General features: G+C 24.6%; 1 protein-coding gene across 6 annotated transcripts in view; it reads left to right on the forward strand.

Annotated features, from left to right (window-relative positions):
* Positions 1-26787, forward strand: part of LOC109601686 (puratrophin-1-like) — a 210924-nt gene that overhangs the window by 145111 nt on the left and 39026 nt on the right. For all 6 annotated transcript variants that reach the window (XM_049962639.1, XM_049962641.1, XM_049962643.1 and 3 more), the window contains one exon: positions 14883-15480. In XM_049962639.1, coding sequence (XP_049818596.1) covers positions 14883-15480 — 598 coding nt within the window. The remainder of the gene's footprint in view (positions 1-14882; positions 15481-26787) is intronic.

The raw sequence follows: 26787 nt of genomic DNA on the forward strand, positions 1-26787 counted from the left end.
GCAAAAATATTCTAAATAAAAAAATATGACTAATAATTGAAGGTATTATTTTGACTTTTTATAAACTATATAACTTTAGTATTTAAAATTGAAATAGATGTAAAATTGTTAAAGAGAAGAAATCCATGTATTTTCAACTAAATAGTTATACAATAACAGGTCTCTAACACATTGTAGACTTCACTGAAAACTTCAAAATAAAACATTTTGATATATAATTATAATTAAAACTCTCAAAGACGTTAAGGTTTCCAGTTTGATAAATGTAGTGCTTCTGAAAATAAAAAAAAAATATGAATTTGAGTTGGAAGCAAAAATATTCTAAATGAAAAAATATTACTAATAATTGAAGGTATTATTTTTACTTTTTATAATTTATTTAACTTTAGTATTTAAAATTTGAATAGCTGTAAAATTGTTAAAGAGAAGAAATCCATATATTTTCAACTAAATAGTTATACAATAACAGGTCTCTAACACATTGTAGACTTCACTGAAAACTTCAAAATAAAACATTTTGATATATAATTATAATTAAAACTCTCAAAGACGTTAAGGTTTTCAGTTTGATAAATGTAGTGCTTCTGAAAATGAGAAAAAAATATCAATTTGAGTTGGATCAAAAATATTCTAAATGAAATAATATTACTGATAATTGAAGGTATTATTTTGACTTTTTATAAACTATATAACTTTAGTATTTAAAATTGAAATAGATGTAGAATTGTTAAAAAGAAGAAATTCATGTATTTTAAACTAAATAGTTATACAATAACAGGTCTCTAAAACATTGTAGATTTCACTGAAAACTTCAAAGTATATAATAATATGATATATATGATATATAATTATAATTAAAACTATCAAAGACGTTAAGATTTCCAATTTGAAAAATGTAGTGCTTCTGAAAATAAGAAAAAAATTTGAATTTGAGATGGAAGCAAAAATATTCTAAATAAAAAAATATGACTAATAATTGAAGGTATTATTTTGACTTTTTATAAACTATATAACTTTAGTATTTAAAATTGAAATAGATGTAAAATTGTTAAAGAGAAGAAATCCATGTATTTTCAACTAAATAGTTATACAATAACAGGTCTCTAACACATTGTAGACTTCACTGAAAACTTCAAAATAAAACATTTTGATATATAATTATAATTAAAACTCTCAAAGACGTTAAGGTTTTCAGTTTGATAAATGTAGTGCTTCTGAAAATGAGAAAAAAATATCAATTTGAGTTGGATCAAAAATATTCTAAATGAAATAATATTACTGATAATTGAAGGTATTATTTTGACTTTTTATAAACTATATAACTTTAGTATTTAAAATTGAAATAGATGTAGAATTGTTAAAAAGAAGAAATTCATGTATTTTAAACTAAATAGTTATACAATAACAGGTCTCTAAAACATTGTAGATTTCACTGAAAACTTCAAAGTATATAATAATATGATATATATGATATATAATTATAATTAAAACTATCAAAGACGTTAAGGTTTCCAGTTTGATAAATGTAGTGCTTCTGAAAATAAGAAAAAAATATGAATTTGAGTTGGAAGCAAAAATATTCTAAATGAAAAAATATTACTAATAATTGAAGGTATTATTTTTACTTTTTATAATTTATTTAACTTTAGTATTTAAAATTTGAATAGCTGTAAAATTGTTAAAGAGAAGAAATCCATGTATTTTCAACTAAATAGTTATACAATAGCAGGCTACTAACACATTGAAGACCACTGAAAACTTCAAAGTAATGCATTTTGATATATAATTATAATTAAAACTCTCAAAGACGTTAAGGTTTTCAGTTTGATAAATGTAGTGCTTCTGAAAATATGAAAAAAATATGAATTTGAGTTGGAAGCAAAAATATTCTAAATGAAAAAATAGCTGTAAAATTGTTAAGGAGAAGTCCATGTAATTTCAACTAAATATTTATACAATAACAAGTCTCTAACACATTGTAGACTTCACTGAAAACTCCAAAGTAAAGCATTTTGATATATAATTATAATTAAAACTCTCAAAGACGTTAAGGTTTCCAGTTTGAAAAATGTAGTTCTTCTGAAAATAAGAAAAAAATATGAATTTGAGATGGAAGCAAAAATATTCTAAATAAAAAAATATGACTGATAACTGAAGGTATTATTTTGACTTTTTATAAACCATATAACTTTAGAATTTAAAATTTTAATAGGTGTAAAATTGTTAAAGAGAAGAAATCCATGTGTTTTCAACTAAATCGTTATACAATAACAGGCCACTAACATATTTTAGACTTCACTGAAAACTTCAAAGTAAAGCATTTTGATATATAATTATAATTAAAACTATCAAAGACGTTAAGGTTTCCAGTATGATAAATGTAATCATCAATAAGATCTAATTAAAAATAAAAATGTTACTGGTGTTTTTATATTAAATGGGCTACATTGTATGTATGTATAATAATGATCAGATATGTATTTTATTCCTCTACTTGTGTTGTACGAGTGTGCCTTCATTAATACAAGTACGGTCATATTTTTCTTTTACGTTTCTTAAGGGTAAATGAAAGTATTTTCTGTAGTCATTTATTTCTCTCTCACAAAAAAATCATCTTATTTTTTTATACTTTTAACATATGCATGTAATAAGCGTGAGTTTTTTATTTTAGCCATTTAAAACTATTGATTCATAAATCAATGTTCTGTTGACTACAATAAAATCTAGAAATAAAGAACTAATGAGTTTAATTAATTTAATGAACCGCCATAGAAAGTAAAATTAAATTATTGTTCTGCTTGAGGTCTATTATAGATATTATTTTATAGATTCATTTAGTAATCGATTTAGCGTAATAACTTAATTATTAACAATCTAATTCATTCATCTACCGTTAAGTGAGTGCAATAGCACTAACATAAGTACAACCAGTGTATTTACTTTTATGATATGATTAAGTGCTATTATCACAAAATTGTGCAACACGTGCTCAAATAACTGAACTATTTGTAGTTGTTACGTTGTCTTTGTTAATTCTTAGAATACAGTTGAAATCAAAGCTTTTCTAAATGTCTATTGTCCGTTTTAACAAATCGACCCTGACCTGAGTTAAAGTAATATTTCCAGTCTAGGACCCAGCGACGTGGTGGGTCTTTCTTTAACTTTAATGTACTGAGGTGAGATTATGTCAACATAAATTCTTCTCAGTATAAAAGTGATTTCTTTGACGTTCATATAATATAAAATTTACCACGCAACCGGACCTCCCCACATTTTAAAATCATACTCTTTAGTGCGTAAATGTAAAAATCTGAAACCATTTTACGACTACTTACTTACATCAATTGGCCAGAATGAACATGCGTTTAATAATCTATGTTCTTGCCTAGCCGTTGCAATCTCGCGACGTTTGAATGTGGAATAAAACATATTTTATTTTTATTATTCGAACTGACAGCTTCGCATTCAATAAAATATTTATGGATACTATTAAATTTTATAATAAAGCGTGTGTATGTAGATATAATTCATTCCTCTCTTATCAACATTACTTAAAAAATAATCATAAATTAAAATCTTTACTTTTAATCTGGAAATTTTATTACTACTTAATAATCTAGTTATAACTGATAATAAATAAGCATCCGTAGAGAAATATTGCATAAATTTCATACTTAATTTTATCCGCATAACAGTGTGAAGTTATATTTAATGTGTCCTTAAATTAAAAGCTTTCGATAAACACATCTTGACACAGGTATTTTAATACCACACGATTGTAGTACTAAAATATTACTAAGTAGTACTAAAATATTACTAAGTACTACTAGATAAATATCTATGATTGTTCAAAAATTATTCAAACATTTTAATGATGTTGCTTATGTTAAAAAAAAACTAAAAAGTACTATATTCTTATTCTATAAAGTGTTACTTATATTTTTCTAAATTGGGATGGTACCCCTATATGTAAATATGTCTCAAATGACCTAAACCTGCCACTATGAGCATAACAAACTTTTCTTGAAGTTTTGTTTGTGTAGAATGTTTATCACAATTTTTATATAATAAATATTAAAAATTATTAAAATATTAATATGAAAATATTTAAATAAATTATTTCGACAAGAAAAAATATAAAATTATCAAAGAAAACAAGTAAAAATGATAATAATAATAATGAAATTAACTTAAAAAAGAGTGAATAACAACAAATTTTATATAATAAATATTAAAAATTATTAAAATGTTAATATGAAAATATGTAAATAAATAATTTGGACAAGAAAAATATAAAATTATCAAAGAATACAATTAAAAATGATATTAATAATGAAATTAATTTAAAAAAAGTGAATAACAACAATTATTATATAATAAATATTAAAAATTGTTAAAATATTAATATGATAATATTTAAATAAATAATTTGGACAAGAAAAAATAAAAAAATATCAAAGAAAACAAGTAAAAATGATAATAATAATAATGAAATTAACTTAAGAAAGAGTGAATAACAACAATTTTTATATAATAAATATTAAAAATTGTTAAAATATGGAAATATGTAAATAAATAATTTGGACAAGAAAAATATAAAAATATTAAAGAAAACAAGTAAAAATGATAATAATAATAATGAAATTAACTTAAAAAAGAGTGAATAATAACAAATTTTATATAATAAATATTAAAAATTATTAAAATGTTAATATGAAAATATGTAAATAAATAATTTGGACAAGAAAAAATATAAAATTATCAAAGAATACAAGTAAAAATGATAATAATAATGAAATTAACTTAAGAAAGAGTGAATAACAACAATTTTTATATAATAAATATTAAAGATTGTTAAAATATTAATATGGAAATATGTAAATAAATAATTTGGACAAGAAAAAATATAAAAATATCAAAGAAAACAAGTAAAAATGATAATAATAATAATGAAATTAACTTAAAAAAGAGTGAATAACAACAATTTTTATATAATAAATATTAAAAATTATTAAAATGTTAATATGAAAATATGTAAATAAATAATTTGGAGAAGAAAAAATATAAAATTATCATAGAATACAAGTAAAAATGATAATAATAATGAAATTAACTTAAGAAAGAGTGAATAACAACAATTTTTATATAATAAATATTAAAAATTGTTAAAATATTAATATGAAAATATTTAAATAAATAATTTAGACAAGAAAAAATAGAAAAATATAAAAAAAAACAAGTAAAAATGATAATAATAATGAAATTAACTTAAAAAAGAGTGAATATCCACAATTTTTATATAATAAATATTAAAAATTATTAAAATATTAATATGAAAATATGTAAATAAATAGAGGACCTAAGTCTGCCACCATGAACATAACAAATTTTTCGTGAAGTTTTGCTTGTGTAGGATGTTTATCATAAACAGAATAAATATTTTTTTATCAATTAAGCTTTAATAGAAACGAGGATTTGGACGAAACCCCCATCAACATCTCTTCTTGTTTCTCTCGTGAATTATAAATTTTCTTACAGTTACACCTCGACTAATGATTAAATAATTGTAATAAACAAGTACTATTAGTAAATAATCGATTTAAAGTCACTGAAAGCAATAAAGGACCGTAAAATAATAACATATTTATTTAATAATTTTTATGATTAAACTTAGATTGACCAGTGTCATAATAAACACAAGAATAAGATAAAAAATAATAAATATTATACATACTGGGATCCAATTGAAGTAGTACAGCTCATATCATTGCTTTACAGATTTAGAACTATCCCCATTTATCAATATAGAGAAATTATCATTTTAGTAGGTCTAGTAGTGAACATACAATTTACGACACGAGACAAAATGTTTATGTCTTTGTATAGAATAAAGTCATTCATTGTCCGGTTATTTTAAAATCCTGCATAGGACATTATATCCTTTACACACATAGTCAACTAGAGCGTGGGCATTCCGAAACAATCAACACAAAGTTGTAATTTCATTCGTTTAGAAAATTTACAGCCAAAACCAAATATAGCAACTCAACATAAACATACCATCACAACGGTGAACCTCGTATGAAGAGTAATTATCCGCATACTTTCTAAAATTGTAGAAAAATAATAGACTCAACCTCTCTGCCCATACTTAAATGTGTACGTAAGTGTGCATATTCATTTAATTTTTTTCATGTGTTTTAAGACATCATAGTCACATCCTAGTTTTTTTTTTGGAAATGCAGGTTCCGTTTTATCTCTTCACACTTCAGGAGTGTCGGCTAAAATGGTAACTATTACTGGGTGAAAAGTGAAATGGAAACGTACATCCTAAATTATGAGTGAGAAACAATTTTATGAAATTTATTAAGAAAAATATTTAATAATGTGACATTTTACATCACGGATCTCTCCTTTCTATTACATTTCGCACTTAATATAATAATGCCTCATTCTTCTGCATCGTAAAAATAAAATTTTTTCATGATTGATAGGTATTTATATGTCATTGTTTAAATTGTTCGTAATTACAGTGCACAAGTGAAATCACAAAGAAAATTAAAGGTCTGAGTCGGTAAATCGTGACCGTGACATTGGCCTATGCAGAAAAACGAAATACTTTTCATTGCAACAGGTGGTCTCGATATTGCAATTTTATCGAGAATATATTGGGATGAAATTTAGAAAATGGGTTTTCGTCAATTAACTTTTAAATGTCACATAAACGATATTTTTATAACTAGGATAGTGGCATTAATAATCCTGAATGTAGATCGTGGGTGCAGTGTATGTGCATGCTGACCTACCTATTAAAAATATAAACGAGAAATTGTGATAGGAGAAAAATCTAATTAATGAGCCGCATGACCTTAAGGTATATGACTATTTATTCGTGAAATAATTAATTTGAGAGAGAAAAAACCTCACGAACCGTTAATGAACATGTTTTTTAATTAAATCATTAGAAAACATAAACGTTTTGCAAGACTTCGAGTGGTAAAATTCGCACTGCAATTAATCAAAAGATTGACGATAAAGTCATGAATTTCACTACCATTTAATTTAAACAATTAATTGTATTGTTGCCAAATTGTTTTATTTCAATTTGTTTCATCAGCAATATTTAAAGTATTGTTGCTTTATTTACTTAATAAAATAAAACAACCTGTTACTGCTTTTTTGTATGGAATGACTCCATATTTTATAATAATTCCAAATTATAAATTTGTATCCTGCAAACTGAAAAATAATTAATTGTTGAACTTCAATATATCCTATTTCAAATAAATCTAAAAAAAATTTTTATTTATTTTTAAACATATATAACATGACTCAATAACAGATCAAACAAAAAGATTAAAAACTATTATACATCATATAGTATATATCATACAATAATATAATTAAATTTTAATTAACATAGATAATAAGTGAAATAAATTAACACCCTCGAAAAATATTAAAATCCCTTGAGGTAAAAATCACATTTTTCTGATGAATTTATTCTTCTTATTATTATAATATAAAGTATGAAAAGAATATGAAAATATGAAATTGTGACTTAAGCCATCCTTATTTATTAATAACTTTAAAGCTATAAATGAGTGAATGGTCAAGTATGAAGTGATCTTGTTGGAAGTGGAATATGAAAAATATTAAAATTATATTAAAAATATTAACCATATTAAAAATAATAAAAATATTAAAGATATTCAAATAATATTAAAAATATTACAAATATTATGAATATTAAGAATATTAAGGAATATTAAGAATATTAAGAATATTAAAAATATTAAGAATATTAAGAAAATTAAGAACATTAAGAATATTAAAAATATTAAGAATATTAAGAATATTAAGAATATTAAGAATTTTAAGAATATTAAGAATATTAAGAATATTAAGAATATTAATAATATTAAGAATATCAAGAATATGAAGAATATTAAGAATATCAAGAATATCAAGAATATTAAGATTATTAAGAATATTAATATTAAGAATATTAAGAATATCAGGAATACTAAGAATATTAACAATATTAAGAATATTAAGAATGTTAAGAATATTAAGAATATTAAGAATATTAAGAATATTAAGAATATTAAGAATATTAAGAATATTAAGAATATTAAGAATATTAAGAATATTAAGAATATTAAGAATATTAAGAATATTAAGAATATTAAGAATATTAAGAATATTAAGAATATTAAGAATATTAAGAATATTAAGAATATTAAGAATATTAAGAATATTAAGAATATTAAGAATATTAAGAATATTAAGAATATTAAGAATATTAAGAATATTAAGAATATTAAGTATATTAAGAATATTAAGAATATTAAGAATATTAAGAATATTGAGAATATTAAAAATATTAAAAATATTAAAAATGTTAAAAATATTAAAAATATTAAAAATATTAAAAATATTAAAAATATTAAAAATATTAAAAATATTAAAAATATTAAAAATATTAAAAATATTAAAAATATTAAAAATATTAAAAATATTAAAAATATTAAAAATATTAAAAATATTAAAAATATTAAAAATATTAAAAATATTAAAAATATTAAAAATATTAAAAATATGAAAAATATTAAAAATATTAAAAATATTAAAAATATTAAAAATATTAAAAATATTAAAAATATTAAAAATATGAAAAATATTAAAAATATTAAAAATATTAAAAATATTAAAAATTTTAAAAATATTAAAAATATTAAAAATATTAAAAATATTAAAAATATTAAAAATATTAAAAATATTAAAAATATTAAAAATATTAAAAATATTAAAAATATTAAAAATATTAAAAATATTAAAAATATTAAAAATATTAAAAATATTAAAAATATTAAAAATATTAAAAATATTAAAAATATTAAAAATATTAAAAATATTAAAAATATTAAGAATATTAAAAATATTAAAAATATTGCAATTAATCAAAAGATTGATAATAATGTCATGAATTTCACTACCATTTAATTTAAACAAAAAAATGTATCGTTGCCAAATTGTTTTATTTTAATTTCTATAATCAGCAATACATAACGTATTGTTGCTTTATTTACTTAATGAAACAGTCCAACCTGTCACTGCTTTTTCGGATGTAAAGACTCTGTCTATACTTGTGATAATTCCTAATTATAAATTTTACAAAAAGTAGTCACTGATGGACTAATATTAATATTAACAGGCAAAGACATTTGACAACCATGGATGGTACTTTCGGAGATAATAGTGTTCTGGCACAATATCTAGGTTAAGTATGACTTCAGGACAAAATAACACTTTTATTGTTCTGGTATTGTAAAAAGTGATACCTGAATGAATGCGTGTTATTGTTGCATATACTATTATACATATAGAACAGTCATAATTAATTGTTTAAATGTTTGTCAGACAATATCCTCTAAATTGTTTTTGAACGATTAATAAGCAGTGGCAGAGAGACGTCCAGACTTTTACAATAAATCATCGGTGCAGAGTTCAAACAAACATAACAAAGACTTCGCAGTTCATGTTTTTAAGACACGATCGTTTAATTTTCTCCATAAAAACGTGTCCTAGTTTAAATTAGAAGACGAAATTAAATATTTAACGCAGAATTGGGGCAACGGAATGATAAAATTTAAAATTTGAATAATCAGAAGACGCTTACTATTATTAGTAAAATTAATTATATTTAGAACGTTAGAAAGTTCGTCTGGCAGAATTGCAATATTCAAGATAATGTATCAGTTATCCTCGTTATGTTCTATTATATTTATATTAATTACAGATATAAAACAATCGACCCTACACATCGCCGTTAATTAATATATTACGGATAATTAAATGTTGATCATGATTTTTTTCTGACGTTGCATGATAAATCCAATTATCAAGACGTACACTCTTCTTGAGATAATTGACACATTGGCCAGTAGTTTGTAATTATAAGTTAATTAATTTTACTTTCTTGAACACTTTTATTGGTTTATTAATAGACATCATACCTCATTGGCACCGTTCATTACTCAACTAGTTACGGCAAGCATTTAAGGTTGAATTTAAATATATTTTTTAGGGTTCATAAAACGAACGACTTCAGCCAAGTACTAAATTATGATGTTGTTAAGTTGGTTATAACGTATAACATAGTAACCTACCAATATCAATGTTACGTATACATAAATGGCCCCTAGAATATGCCCATGGTAATCGGCGACGGGTCTGTAATCATTGAAGATTACGACGCGACTCTTATAGGAGGGTACGTTTGTTCGCGTTGTGGACTACTAATGAGGACTATTTTCTGCATTAGAGCGCGCAATTATTTTGTTTGCTGTTTGATCACAAAATCTTAAGCGAATACTAACGTGAAATAATACCTGCCATGATTCCAATGAAATGATAATCATATTATTTATAGCTTTAAACTGCATATGCCTTGAGCCCCTATTTGTACCATCCATTTTTTAATGAATTCGTAACTTTTTCTAGTAATAATTGTTTATTACATTAAACAACTTAATTATTATTGCAGTTATTAACCAGTTTGCGTCAGTGGGTATTTACAGAATTATTGCTCCATAATAACAAAATTCAAAAATATCCTCTGATATATTGACAAAATTAATAATACTCCATTTCTGTGTCATTGAAAAATTTAAATTGCACCTTAAGAACGTCGAATCGAATTAATTCTTAAATGAAGTGTAATTTACAAGAATATTAAAAATATTAAGAATATAAAGAATATAAAGAGTATAAAGAATATTAAGAATATTAAGAATATTAAGAATAATAAGAATATTAAGAATATTAAGAATATTAAGAATATTAAGAATATTAAGAATATTAAGAATATTAAGAATATTAAGAATATTAAGAATATTAAGAATATTAAGAATATTAAGAATATTAAGAATATTAAGAATATTAAGAATATTAAGAATATTAAGAATATTAAGAATATTAAGAATATTAAGAATATTAAGAATATTAAGAATATTAAGAATATTAAGAATATTAAGAATATTAAGAATATTAAGAATATTAAGAATATTAAGAATATTAAGAATATTAAGAATATTAAGAATATTAAGAATATTAAGAATATTAAGAATATTAAGAATATTAAGAATATTAAGAATATTAAGAATATTAAGAATATTAAGAATATTAAGAATATTAAGAATATTAAGAATATTAAGAATATTAAGAATATTAAGAATATTAAGAATATTAAGAATATTAAGAATATTAAGAATATTAAGAATATAAAGAATATAAAGAATATTAAGAATATTAAGAATATTAAGAATAATAAGAATATTAAGAATATTAAGAATATTAAGAATATTAAGAATATTAAGAATATTAAGAATATTAAGAATATTAAGAATATTAAGAATATTAAGAATATTAAGAATATTAAGAATATTAAGAATATTAAGAATATTAAGAATATTAAGAATATTAAGAATATTAAGAATATTAAGAATATTAAGAATATTAAGAATATTAAGAATATTAAGAATATTAAGAATATTAAAAATATTGAGAATATTGAGAATATTGAGAATATTAAGAATATTAAGAATGTTAAGAATATTAAGAGTATTAAGAATATTAAGAATATTAAGAAAATTAAGAATATTAAAAAAATAAGAATATTAAGAGTATTAAGAGTATTAACAGTATTAAGAGTATTAAGAATATGGAAAATATTAAGAACATTAAGAATATTAAGAACATTAAGAACATTAAGAACGTTAAGAACATTAAGAACATTAAGAACCTTAAGAATATTAAGAATACTGAGAATATTAAAGATATTCAGAATGTTAAGAATATTAAAAATATTAAAAATATTAAAAATATTAAAAATATTAAAAATATTAAAAATATTAAAAATATTAAAAATATTAAAAATATTATTATAAAAATAAAAAAAATATTTGCGTCAGTGAGTATTTACAGAATTATTGCTCCATAATAACAAAATTCAAAAATATTGTCTGATATATTGACAAAATTAATAATACTCCATTTCTGTGTCATTGAAAAATTTAAATTGCACCTCAAGAAACTTAAATCGAATTAATTCTTAAATGAAGTGGAATTTATAAGAAAGTACGAATGTTTTCACAAATTGGCGGTTTTGTTCGTATCTGTATTGCGATTTTCTTAATGAAGATGCGAAAAAGCTGTATCGTAATGAGGCGAATTTCAGTTTCCTGTTTATCATTCCCGGTTTTATCTTCTGAAAATTAATAAATTCAATTTTATCCAGCGGATTTTACATTGCTGCAATTTTAAAATATTTTTAATTAGCATTATTTGCAACCCAACTGCCATGATGAAGTGCCTACTTCGGAACTGATTTATTGCTACATGTAATTATTTTATCATGTTTATAAATAAGTTATATGTTTATTTATTCTTATTTTTTGACATAATGGTTTCTATTCAAATTAGTACCATGGTATCAATTTGCATAATGTTAATATTATTCGATTATTCAACAGTGTGAGTCGATATTAAATAACCATTTTAATATAAAAAATTGTGACAGTTATTAAATAATTATTCAGGCAATAATGTTAAGTTTTTCCATGATTATGATTATTTTGAAAGGATGTATCACGCAAACTTAAAAATAAGCAAATTGTTGAACCTCAATACACACTTTTTCAAATAAATTTAAAAATTTATTTTTTTTTATTTATTTTAAAATATATTATAACATTTGTTAATATATTATAATATTATGTTAATAACATTAATTAATGAGGGAATTATAGAGAAGAAACATTTACACATTCGAAAATCACATTTTTCTGATGGATTAATTAATTAATTAATTATTAATTAATGTAAATAAGTGGACGAGCAAATGTGGTGTAAAAATCAAAATTGAACTTGTGATCTTCTTGGCAGTAACGGTTAAATATGACTTATGAAATATTTTAAAAATATTTTATTATATATTGAAAATATAGAAAATATTAAAAATATTAAAAATATTAAATACATCAAATATATATAAAATATTATAAATGTGAAAATTATAAAAAATATTAAGATATTAAGAATATCAAAAACATAAAAAATATCAAAAAGATAAAAAATATTAAAAATATGAAAAATTAAAAATATTAGAAAAAATTTATTAGTCATTAAAATTTTTAAAATATTAAATACTTCAAAAATATATAAAATATTAGAAATGTGAAAATTATCAAAAATATTAATGATATTAAAAATATAAAAAATATTGAAAATATCAAAAGTATCAAAAATATCAAAAATATCAAAAATATCAAAAATATCAAAAATATCAAACATATTAAAAATATTAAAAATACTAAAAATATTAAAAATGTCAAAAAATGAAAAATTATAATTATTAAAATTTTTGAAATATTAAGTACATCAAAATATATAAAATATTAAAAATGTGAAAATTATCAAAAATATTAAAAATATTTAAAATATCAAAAATATCGAAAATATCAAAAATATCAAAAATATCAAAAGTATCAAAAGTATCAAAAGTACCAAAAGTATCAAAAATACTAAAAATATTAAAAATATCAAAAACATCAAAAATATAAAAAATATTAAAAATAAGTAATTAAAAAAATTAAAATATTATAATTATTATAATTATTAAAATTTTTAAAATATTAAATACATCAAAATATATAAATTATTAAAAATGTGAATATTATCAAAAATATTAAAGATATTAAAAATATAAAACATATAAAAAATATCAAAAATATCAAAAATATCAAAAATATCAAAAATATCAAAAATATCAAAAATATCAAAAATATCAAAAATATCAAAAATATCAAAAATATCGAAAATATCAAAAATATCAAAAATATTAAAAACATCAAAAATATAAAAAGTATTAAAAATATTAAAAAAAAAAATAAAATTATTAGAATTATTATAATTATTAAAATTCTTAAAATATTAAATACATCAAAAATACATAAAATATTAAAAATGTGAATATTATCAAAAATGTTAAATATATTAAAAATATAAAAAATATCAAATATTTCAAAAATATCTAAAATATCAATATTAAAAATTTCAAAAATATCAAAAATATTGAATATATGAAAGGTGAGAATAAAACATGACTAAAAAACTTAAGCTAAAGTTTACCGTATCTGCTGATGAAAATTTGAAGTAATTTTATTTATTTTCCATAATTTGAATTATTTGTAATTTGTGTAATACTACAAAAACGGCTGAAAAATGTAAACTGTGGAGTCCCAAGCAATTTTTCATCTGGTAACCTTCACGATAAATTTTGCACAGTGTCAGAAATTCCCCGGCAAATACGTGTAAAATAAATTTCCTACCGCGCACAATTTCACACATCTCCTTTTACGTTATATTAATTAAGTGTTGCATTTAATTTTATAACAGCATGAACCATTAATATTTCGAACAAAGTAATACTCGAACGCCGGAAACCATGACAAATTATCTTTACCTGATGAATAAATAATTTATTTATAGGAAAGCTTTAATTTGCTACAACTATACGCAGGATTATAAGACACCGCATGCGAGGCATTCCCGATCTCGATTTTTATTCAGCCGCTGTGGGAAGATCTACATATAGATATAATGAACCTAATTTATACATTTACGTGTAATGAGATATACACGGGGTAAAATAACCGCTTATATTTTATGTTGTTAATTAGCGAAATGTGTGTTTAATCCAGCGACGTTGCGTTTAATGTCTTTATTTATATTTTTATTTTACTACTTTAATTTATAAAAACAACGAGAGAAAGACCGAGAACCAGAACGACCAGCTAACGTCATAATTTTACTTTCAGGATGATCAAACCGACTCCACAACATTGTCTACCGGATGGCCACTATGTCACGGAAAATCCGGTGTAGTCGCCCATCTAGGCCCGTTGGACCCGTCCGTCGTCCGTAACCGCGACTGCTACATCTGCGTCAGAACCCGCAGCGCACCCGGCCTGGAAGTGACCCTTTTCTGGCGGAACCGGCACGAAATTCACTGGCGCACCATCGCCGAATTTCGCGACCCCGTCCACAACTTAGATGACATCATGTGCTCGAGCCTGAGGTCGCCCTCGGATCTGGAGTTGAGCTCCTACGACGACTACGACGGCGCGGAGTTGCCGGAGTTGCTCCAGAACCTCCTGGTGTCCGTGGAGCACGCCATCAAGAGGGTGCCGCTGGACGACTTGGCCTTTCCCTGTCCGCACTGTCACCAGTACTTGCCTCTGGAACGGGCGGACGACGAGGTGTCCAAGTGCGTTTGCCAGTGCTCCTGCAGACTCCCCGACAGTCCGGTGATGAAGACAACCACTTCCATACAAACTAGTCCCATGTTTGAATTCGCCAATTCGATACCCCACATAGACAGCGACGAGGAGGAGGACAAGGAATCAATCAGATCCGGTAAGTGATATTAATTAATTAATTAATTAAGAAATTTTAACCAAAACCTTTTATTATAAACCAATAACTAACCTACAAAAATGTGTGTCAAATAAGAAAAAAAACAAAAGAAATCAATTATAGTTTCACTGTCCAAATAGCAGAGACAACACGAGAAATCATGTAACAAAAAGCGAAATTTTTCCTTACAAAGACTGAAATTATTTTAATCAGATGATGGGAAGTGTCCCAGACTCTAGGACCTGGAGCACGATTGCGATCACGATTAGTTGAGTATGCAAAAAATCGACTTGTGGTTATGTGGAGCAAATCGTATTGCACGTTACATTAAAGAAGACGGATAAACATCGCTTGTGGGTCTCACGAAGATTTAGAACAATCTGCCGCATTTTCTCCGGAAATTAATTTAATTTCGTTTTATGCGCTGATAAGACTGGCTTAATTTATGTCTTAATTAATAACAACATAAAATGAGCATTTAAAGAGTCGACAAAATATAATGTTTAGTTAATGGTTGATGGACTGTTGAAAGTTGGCACAGCCTGATTAATTGCGTTAAATTGTTAGTAAATATATCGCTGTGATGATTTGGCACTTTTATTTCATTCCATTTAAATAATCGAGGTCGTGGATTTATAAACAAATATTGTTTTCATTATAAACAAATATTATTTTCTACAAATCCTAGTTAACACCTGCTAAACATCAACTATAGTAGTAATTAAAAATTTGTTGTGTGCGGAAACGACGTTTGCTGCTTCCACTTGCTTCGTGTTGTGGAAATAGCCACACGTTTTATAAATTCTAAATGAATTGTGTGCGTATATATTATAGTTGTCTATAATAGGAAAATCTACTCCAACTGTTATATCAATATTTATTTATTAGCTGTTGCATTTATTACCACATGTTTATTAATAAACAATGAAACAATTACTTTAATTTATTGCATTTATATATTTTTTATTAAACTATTTTTATACATGTACGTAATGTATGTCATTTTAATATCTACAACAACTTGCAAATATGTTGTAAATATATTAATAAATAATAATTATGAATACATTTTAAACTTTACTCTCTAGGCAACTTCATATGCAAATTAATAAATGAATGTCATTTGGTTATAGCAAGTGTTTATTTAAAGCCGTGTGTGGGTTGTTAACAATCTGTAAGGTACATTTACTTTTGTCATTACATAATTTTTGACCATAAAAAATGTTTTTTTCCTTAGAAATATATGAAAATACAAATTATTTAAATATTAAATACTGAATTAAATAATATTTGCCTTTGATTTATAGTTTATTTTCGTAAATTTTTAAAAATTACTTTAAAATTTTTTTAATTAAAATGAATTCTTTGAAAGCCTTTCTATTTTTCTATCTCATCTCTATTTTTTTCCACATTAAAATAATTTTTCTGTATAAAAATGATGTGTTCAAGTACCATAATTTCTGCAAATTTGTTTTAACAATTGAAAAGTTTGTAAACAATTAATATTATACTAATATACTTAGTTTTACACTAATTTAATTAACGTTATTAGTTAAAAAAATCATCTATATCATAATAATTCCTATCGTCTCAAAGTTGCTGATTTAAATCTGGTACCATGTCAGTCCAGATATCAGTCAAAACTGATATTTTGTTCACTTCCACGAACCCAGAATTTGTTTCTCGTTGGCAAAAATTTGATGATTTCTTTGTTGAATAAAAGTTATTTTAAGAAAGTTTTGAACTTTGTAATTTATAAATCATACAATGTCACATAAATGTTGTTATACCTTGGGTAATAATGAATAAGATTTAGTCACGTTTTCATCTATATAAAAATACATTTAATTATATAAACTGAGGTGGTTGTGCAACAGTTTACTATAGAAAAAAATAATTATATAAATAAATTTTTATGGCTGTGCACCGTGGTGGTTATTAAAACTTAACTGATCAATAAATATTAGTTGTCAAACGATTTACAATTATGGTTTATTTATAAGGCATTCTCATAATAGAGCTCCTTCATTTCCTAATGAACGTACAATGTAAGTACAAGTTTGTATTATACGAGAATGCAATGAAAAGTATATAGATTATAATCCTGTAAATTATTTTAATGAGTTATTTACTGACTGACTTGATACATTTCAGTTAATCGAAAGACTAATCACTTAACTTTAATAATTAATTGTGCTGTCAATAAGTTCTTAGTAATTTTCAATTATTACGACAATAATAGTACACCTTACATGTTAAATTAAAGAAGTGATCTACTTTTTTATTTTAATTTCACTGTCATTATAAAATTGAACTGTATTTCAGATCTGGAAGATACACAAAATAGATAAAATTGAAATTAATTTAATTTTAGTAACATATTTTTAAATCGCCTTATTTTAATTTACAAAAGAGAAAATATGTGTTTTAGAAATATAATCACATAATAACCGGAAGCTAAAAAATTGATAATGTGTATAATTTATTGATTTTCCATTTTGATCAAACAGTTACTTGTATAGAAATTATTACACCATTTGGGATATATATATATAAGTTATATCCTGAAAATCCTGATATATCTCGAATTTCTTTTCAATTTATTCTCCAGGCAATAATATATATATATATAATTGTTATTTAATTTAGGTCGAAGAAAAAAATAAAATAAAACCAGTTGTTAATTTGTAAAGAAGAAAGACATTTATCAATCTATTCTTAAGTTTATATGTATTTATAGTTTGCAACAGTCAAATAAAACTATTAATCTAAACTATAATACATTTGCTAATGCAATTATTATTTATAAAACATCTAGCCGGCACTTTGAAGTATTAATAAATGTATAGTTTTGCATTGACCGTTATTACCATCATTCAAAAGTTGTTGCACCTTACAATCTTCTGTACGGTTTTCCAGTTTAAACTTTTCTATTTTGATCCGCGAAACTGATAAATAACAAACGGTGAAAAAACGCAGTCCGGTACAGTTACAGAATTACAGATAGCGTAACAGATTTATAACGATATTGCTACATATGTTACAGAGTGTGTGTAGGTTTAATGTGTTTGTTATTTCTTTTCGTTTTTACGGAATAGCAAATATCATGTTATCATTTTATGAATAAATCGCTTCCAGTAGGTTTATTGCAAATTCTGCATCGACGCCAATAAATATACAATCAACCTGTTCCGTTCTATCCGGTGTGTCCGCGACCAAATAAGTAAAACGCACAGGCGTACGAATTCCTATTTGGGCGGATGTAAGTCGGTGAAGGGCATTTGCAAAATATAGAAATCGGCTTCTTTTACAAAATTATGGTGGAACATATTTAGCTCTGATTAAACTTGCGAGTGTATTTTTAGAAGTAGTTATTTCCTTTCAAGATTAATTAGGTCCCATATTTTGAATCTTTTACATATTATACCTATTTCTGTTTTGATTAGTGTATTTGTTGGATGTAAATCGTTTTTAATGGACTCATAAAACAAATGCCATCCATAATATATAATCCTGTTAATATTCACATTTTAAATTACAATTTAATTATGCTAAAGCATACAGTATTGGCAGAAAGTAAACTTTAAAAATTTTTTAAATCACCCTGTATATGTAATCTGATATAATTTATACCAATTATGAACACACTCTATATAAATATATCGGTAAATATTTCTTCTATTCTAAAAATTTAAATATGGCCGATAGAAGTGAACTTTTAGTGTTAAAATTTGAAATTTCAGTGTTAAATGTTTGAATTAAATTTATCAACATCAATTTGGTTTTCACATCTATTGACACTCCGAGCAACAATTTTATGCATGTTTATATGGTTTTTTATTATTTAAATATATTACGGGCTGTACAAGATCATGATAAAATATAAATACAATTCAATTGAAATAACAATTAATATACAATCATATTATTTATAGATATTACTTGTATTTACTTAAATTTCAATGTACTTGATTTTCAACATTATTTTAATTGTTTGCGTCATTGTCATCATTAATTTCAACAATACTTAGACTTTTTGTACTTTCAATTATTTCATTTTGTTCTAAAAAAAATACAATAGGCTTACGGTAACTAAAGTAAGAAATAAAAATGTTTGATTCAAAGTATCGCGTAAAAGCGCCATCGATTGTCGTTCTATGTTTTGTAGTACTGAGTTTTCGATCATTGGACATATTTAAATAAATTTTTCACTAAATCCGTTCAATTTCACTTATAAGATATATACAGCACTATACGTCATCTGTATAGCTACAGATATACTGGTATAAGCATGTCGGTGACGCGAACGCACGAGATTTCACCCTGCGCATGCGCCAGTCATGAGCATGTCAATGACGCGAACGCATAATATTTCCCTACCAAAAAGTGCCCAACGCGGCTAAAGAAGTTTTCACTTCTAAAAGTACATTAAATCTATTGTTATTTGTTAGGAAAGGCTAATTTTCACTTTACACACTTTTGTTGACGGTATAAAAAACAAGTATGTTTTACTTTTACTTAATAAACATCCCTCCTTCGATTTTTTTCTGTATTCACTTATAACTTATAATTGCCAAATTGTAGTAAAAGTCCATTAGTGTAACGATATATACTACTTTGATTATAATAAACAATCAATTTTTTAGTAAAAATCTATTTATTTAAATAAAATGAATAATTTTAAGCAGTAAAATAAATTTATTTAATAAAATTTTTAGTTTTCTGCAGATAACTTATGATCTGTAAAAAATATCAAAAACTTTTTAGGAGATAAATTATAGGAAATTGAATTCTCTACAAAAAAATTTTCCCATAAAGTTGATAGTTGCGTCAGAAAATGAGAAAAATGTCAAAATTTTAAGTCAATCCAACTTCAAATGTTAAATAACTTTTGAAAAAATGAGTATATCAAAAAACTGTAAGAGATATTTTTTGTAGAGCGTTAAATTTTCTATAAAAATCTGTTTTGATCATTTTGAAATATTATCGTTAGCGAGAGTTAAAAAATTTTAAAATCCAAGAGAACACCGTTCCTGTGTTATTTAAACAGGAAATTAAAATTTACGATGCGGCACCTCTTAATATTAATATTAGGAGCTGTAACTTTCACAGTATTTTTTTTACCATTTCCAACAAGATTTTCGATATAAATAAGAAAAATAAATTGTCGATTTTTTTGAAACAGATTAGTATATATGTATATCATATATTCATTACTTTTCGACGAAATTGAGCACGTTGGTAACAAATGGTAAGAGAATTGGACGCTGATTTTTTCCTTGAAAGTACATCAGGAATAAAGATGATCCTGAAAATTTCTAATATTTCTATATAGAGATTCCTTTTAGACGGCATTCTCCTCTATGAACCCTCCACTTTCAAAACAGTGATAGATATTAGCGTCAAACTCATTTCCGGCTTAGCTTGAGGCCTTTAATGAAACCACTGCATTAGTAAAATTTTACCTGATTTCAAAATGCTCTCAAATGTACAGCTGTAACTCACCCTCCAGTTCCGGGATTTTATTCTTAAGGTCTAGTTTTCGGGTACCTCCTGAAACGCCGACAGACACATAGTATGTTGGTCTAGCAACCGAGGTTACCAGCCAAATCAACAACTTTTTTCTTTTGTGTGAATTTATTAACAAAAGAAGGACGAACATGTCGGTAACGCGAGACCATAAGATTTTCCCCTACCGAAAAGTGTCCAACGATTGTATTTAAAATGAGTATTGGTACATTTGTGCGTAGTTGACACATTTTTCATTAATATCCGCTCCAATATTCCGCAGTAGCGAAAGTAAATCTCTGGAAATTAAACCCACTCAAAAGTCGTTGCATGATAATGCGAACGCATAAACAGTTAGATGGGTGGGTAGAAGTATTCTATCACATACCCGACAATGTTTCATAAAGTAACGTTGGCGACTTGCACATTCATTGCATAATTCCCTTATTTTTAAAGCTCTCGTATGTATTTGGGACAGTCGTTTTGGTCGCTAGTCAAATAAATTGCAATTATTTTTTGTACGTTGGAGGTTAGTTCGTTTTTCACCAGAATTGTTGCTTCATTTAATTGGGTCGTAAATTTCCGCACACTGTCCCTAAGTTCGCATTAACTGGGCCAAGGTTTGACGATTTAACACGTAAATGCATCCATTAATTTTATTACGAATTAGCAAATACATTTTATAACTAAGTATTCGTAAGATTTATTGCGAAAATATTTTATTTTGTGTTTATAAATGCGTGTTTGCTAATTTTAATACATTTTTTGAAATATTGAAATTGTTTTATTTCATTTATTGGGAAACGTTATACGGTGCTTCAACTTCTTTATACTCTTCAGTAATGACATTTTCTGTGTGATTTGGATCTTCAACATAATTCTGACTGCCTTCAAACACTGGTTTGTGAAGATCCAGATAAAAGATTGCTGTCTTCTTCAATGAACGCCTCCACAACCTCCTCAACTGGCTCCTGAATAACAAAATCTGATTCTACATACTCTATATCCTCGGATTCAAGCTCAACAATCTCTGGGATTTGACAACCAGGTATACTACTTGAACTGTCGTCTGTAATTTCTTTCATATCAGTAACTTGATCTATCACAAGTGTTTCAATAGTTTTGTAGTCTTTTGACTCAGATTCAGAGTCTTCTGATATAATAAATTGATTACGTTTGCTGACTAGTACTGAATTGAATCACTAGGACTAGACTTTTCATCTTCTTCAACTGCTTGTACATAAAATTACTTAAAATTTAATAATTACAATACATTTTGAATCCATCATATAAGTAGCCTTAAATGCCTATACTAGATAATTTCCTACACTGTGAACACTTTTATGTTGATAAAATTAAGCTTTAAAAGTCATTGAGAAAAGTGTCTTTATATAATGTTTAAAATTTTAGAAAAAGTCATTATTTTTCCATATAGATGATTGACATTTTGACCTAGTGAGGAGGAGCAGCTTTGCCCATCTATTCGTCGCAGATTTTTATTAAAAATAATTATTTAATGTAAAATTGTTTTAAATATTTATTGAGAAATATTTTACGGTGCTTCAACAAAAATCTACACTCCCGTAAGCCATCTAATATTGCGATTGGATCATTTTTTGAAAACTTTCTCTGAGATAATGAATACCGCTTCGTTCCTCTATTAAAATTTGTATTTAATTGCTTGTGGCGACGAAAACATAAACAGTAATAAATATATTTTTTTTATATTAAATTTGTATAATTTCATCGATTGACTGTGGCCGGTGACTACAAAATGTTAATAAATATCTATAAATTTTATTACACACTATTAGATACATAAAATTGTTATAAAATCATTTTTCATTAAATCGACCATTAATCCGGAGACGTCGATGATGGATAAGACGACAAACACTGCATGAGTAATGATAAAAACTGTGTGTTACATAAACCTTAAACTGCCACTAATTGTAAGGTTTCGAATTATTCTAATGAGCCTCAATTTAACTATAAAACATGTTGGTTAATATAGCGTAATACCCTTAATTATATAACAAACAAAAATGTAGGAAGTTGATGAAGAAAGATCAAACGCATGCAACAATATTTATCGTCGCTTAGGTAAATATATTGTCAGTTTCACAAATGTATCTAAATAAGTACAATGAGAGAATGTCGAAACGGAGTAACTAAGGTATTTAAAACGCAATTTATTCAGAAATTCTTGATTATCGAACGACTGACTAAACAATGCAAGTGTAAGGAATAACAAATGTAATTTACTATAAATTGGTATTATTTACATAATTACATGAAAATTCGATTATAGGTATATGTATTACAAGAATTACGAATAATAAATAAACTTGTTCAAATTTTAATATTACAATTTATAGTGGGTAGTTGTAATGTTCACATATGTTGTTTCTTTTAACAATTTATTTAATGTGTGGCCCATTTGAAAGCGGGATACCCTCATAAAATTTGTATTTTTGTCCAATTTTGACTTTCAATTGTAAGGCATGGAAATATGTACTTCCAGACAAATTGTCATGTTTTTCGACCCAAAACCAAAACCTACAAGGCATTTTTAGGTATAAAAATTGAAGAAATTTGGTATAGAAAAGTTAACTACTTCTTTTTAGGATTTTTTTAATTAAGTACCCAAAGGAATGAGCTGTCAAAATTAGCACAAATTATCTTATTTTTCAAGAATATTCGAATGTTATACTAATAAAACTATACTTATACTTGTAGTAATAGTCTAATACCCAATTTTTATTAACTTCCATTATTCTACTGTTCAACTCAAAAAATTGTTTATATTATTTTTTTGTAAATGCTTGATTACCTTCCTTAATTATTCTGGAGTAGTTTCCCCTCATGTATCATTAATTCTACCAAGAATTTTAAGTGTATTAATACACTAATATAAGTATAGTGTAATTATTAATTTAATATTTCAATATTGTTGATATACTATAAAAAATTACCCAGTATTCCAAAAAACATGACATTTTTTCAGCCTTCAACTGGGCTACAGGGATGTGAAAGGAGGAATGAATATTTTTTAATAAATTATGGTAAAAACCAAAAATGACCCTCAAATATTCTGTTTAAGAACACAAAATCAATCACATTTTCTTTTAAAACAATGTACTGGGAGAAAAAAGAAGAAATTAATAGAATTGTTTTGAGTAATTTCTTCTTTTAAAAGTCAATACTATGATTTTTGTTTAAGGACAAAGCTAATATGACCAAACTATCAATTTTTATATTCAAAAATGTATTTTAATTATTTTTTATACAAATTTTCTTTTAAAATTTAGTCTAATTTTTAATTAGATAATAGTTAAAATAAGGTAACTTGAACTTTGAAGTTACAAAACCCTTAAAAAAGATTTTTCTAAATAATGGAATATTTAACTTATTTGACCTACTTCAATAATAATCTAATAATTAATTTAGTTAAACTGTATCCATTTTATAAAATGTATGTAATTAGTTGTCACCTTTTTTAGTTTCTCACCATTTTAACGAAATATTATTTATTACTCTTGAATAACTAAATAACCAAAAGTTTCTATATACTATAAAAATTTTGCTTGAATTATTTCTTCAATTTTCATGCCCAAAAAATTACCCAGTTTTCCAAAAAACATGGCATTTTGTCAGTCTTCAACTGGCCTACAGGGATGTGACAGGAGGAATGAATATTTTTTAATAAATTATGATAAAAACCAAAAACTACCCTCAAATATTCTGTTTAAGAACACAAAATCATTAACATTTTCTTTTAAAACAATGTATTGAAAGAAAAAAGAAGGAATTAATAGAGTTGTTTTGAGTAATTTCTTCTTTTAAAAGTCAAAACGATATTTTTTGTTTAAGGATAAAGCTAATATGACCAAAAATATAAATTTTTATTTATATTATGTATAATACAAAAATATTCATCTAAAAATGCACTTCAATTATATTTTATACAAGTTTTCTTTTAAAATTTAATCCATTTTTAATTAGTGTCTGATAATAGTTAAAATATGCTAACAAACATGAAGTTACAAAACACTTAAAAACATATATATTACTATAATATTAATAGGTGATTGAAAAAAGGAAGAATGAAAAGAATCTTATTGGAGTTGTTTTAATTAATTTCTATATTTTAAAAGTTAAAATGAGTTTTTTTGTAAAGTATAAGGATAATTTGATCAAAAATGATAATATGAATCTATCAATGACAAATATTAATTGTTGCTATAATTCTTATTGGAATATTTCCTAAACATATAATTTTTACCCTATTGGCATTCACTCACTGTACTTAAAAGTATATGATTTCAAATTGGCAATTTTTATTTTATTTAATGAAGTTATATCTATATAAATTGGTTTAAGATATTAAAAAATAGTAGTACAATAGTAATAACAACGACATGTTTCAAAATGAAATTAATTCCTAACCTAACCTAATAAACAGTCGCAATAAAAAGTATCCGAAATCTCACATTTCATAAAATCTTACCTTAATATCGCACAAATCAGTCAAAGACAGCATTGAATATCACACGACTCATTTACTAAAAATTTCGAAGATCGAGTAAACGCGTCCCCTCGTCTCGCTCTTATTAAAATCAGTTAAAAACGCATATGGTAACCGCCGATCAATAAAGTGCAGAACACCGGTTCTTGTGATTCCTGGAATCGACACATGCACGTGTGATCTATTTGAATCGTTTACATTTAATTTGAACTACTACAGTAGTAAAAATGTACTACTTTTATAATTTAAAACTACATTTAAGATAATTAATATAAAATCCCATTTTAGATATATTATTAATTAATTAATACCTCCATAAATTTGTAATTTTTGTTTTATTTATTGATGTTATATTTTATTGAAATTGTTGTATTGTTGAAAAAAATAATAATTACACATAATTTTCACCCTGGGCTGAACCAATTTGCTTCAAGTTATAAAAAACTCGAGTTAAACTCTAATTTTGACCCAAAATACTTAAACAAACCCATTAAAATTAACTTGAATTTTCTTCAAACTTACCTTAAAATCAAACACACTCCTCGGAGGTAAGATTGTCCACGTTCCTACACATTGTCAAAGTTAACACGATAAGAAAAATCACGAAAATTATGAAAAAAGCGGTCGGGGTCCGCGGACGCGTCCTACTTCATAAAAATAGGTTGAAACTACAATAATTCATGCGCCGCCGTCGACCAATAGAACTGCAGAATACCGGTTCTTGTAATTCCTGGAAGCGATACATACACATTTACTATTCAATTTGCAGTGAATTTAAAGTGTAGTAATAAAAATAATATTTCAAAATATAAAATCACACACATGTAAGTACATTAATTTCAATCAATTTTTATTTTATGTAGCCAAATTATGAACATTCATATTCATAATAGTGGCTTAGAGGGTTAGAGAGCATTGCTGTCTTAATACAATAATAATACCGCTAGGTGTCAAAATAAAATCTAACCTAATAAAAAACTTACGCGAAATTTCTTCAGTTAACACACAAATCTTACAATGAAAACCACACACACATTAATCAGAAAAAATATAAACAGCCACATGATACATTTACTAAATCAAATCAGTATAAAAATCTGTGAAAATTTGCGAATAACTAAGGTAAAACCGAGGAGGCGACTTGTCGCCACCAACTGTTAAAAATGCATTAATCCACTTGTTCACCGTCGACCTGTAAAAGGGTTGTTCAAATTATTTGCATTATTATTTTTAATTATGCTTGTAAAAACAATATTTTAATTTTTTATGTG

This window comes from Aethina tumida, chromosome 2 (genome assembly GCF_024364675.1).
Source record: "Aethina tumida isolate Nest 87 chromosome 2, icAetTumi1.1, whole genome shotgun sequence".
NCBI lineage: Eukaryota > Metazoa > Arthropoda > Insecta > Coleoptera > Nitidulidae > Aethina > Aethina tumida.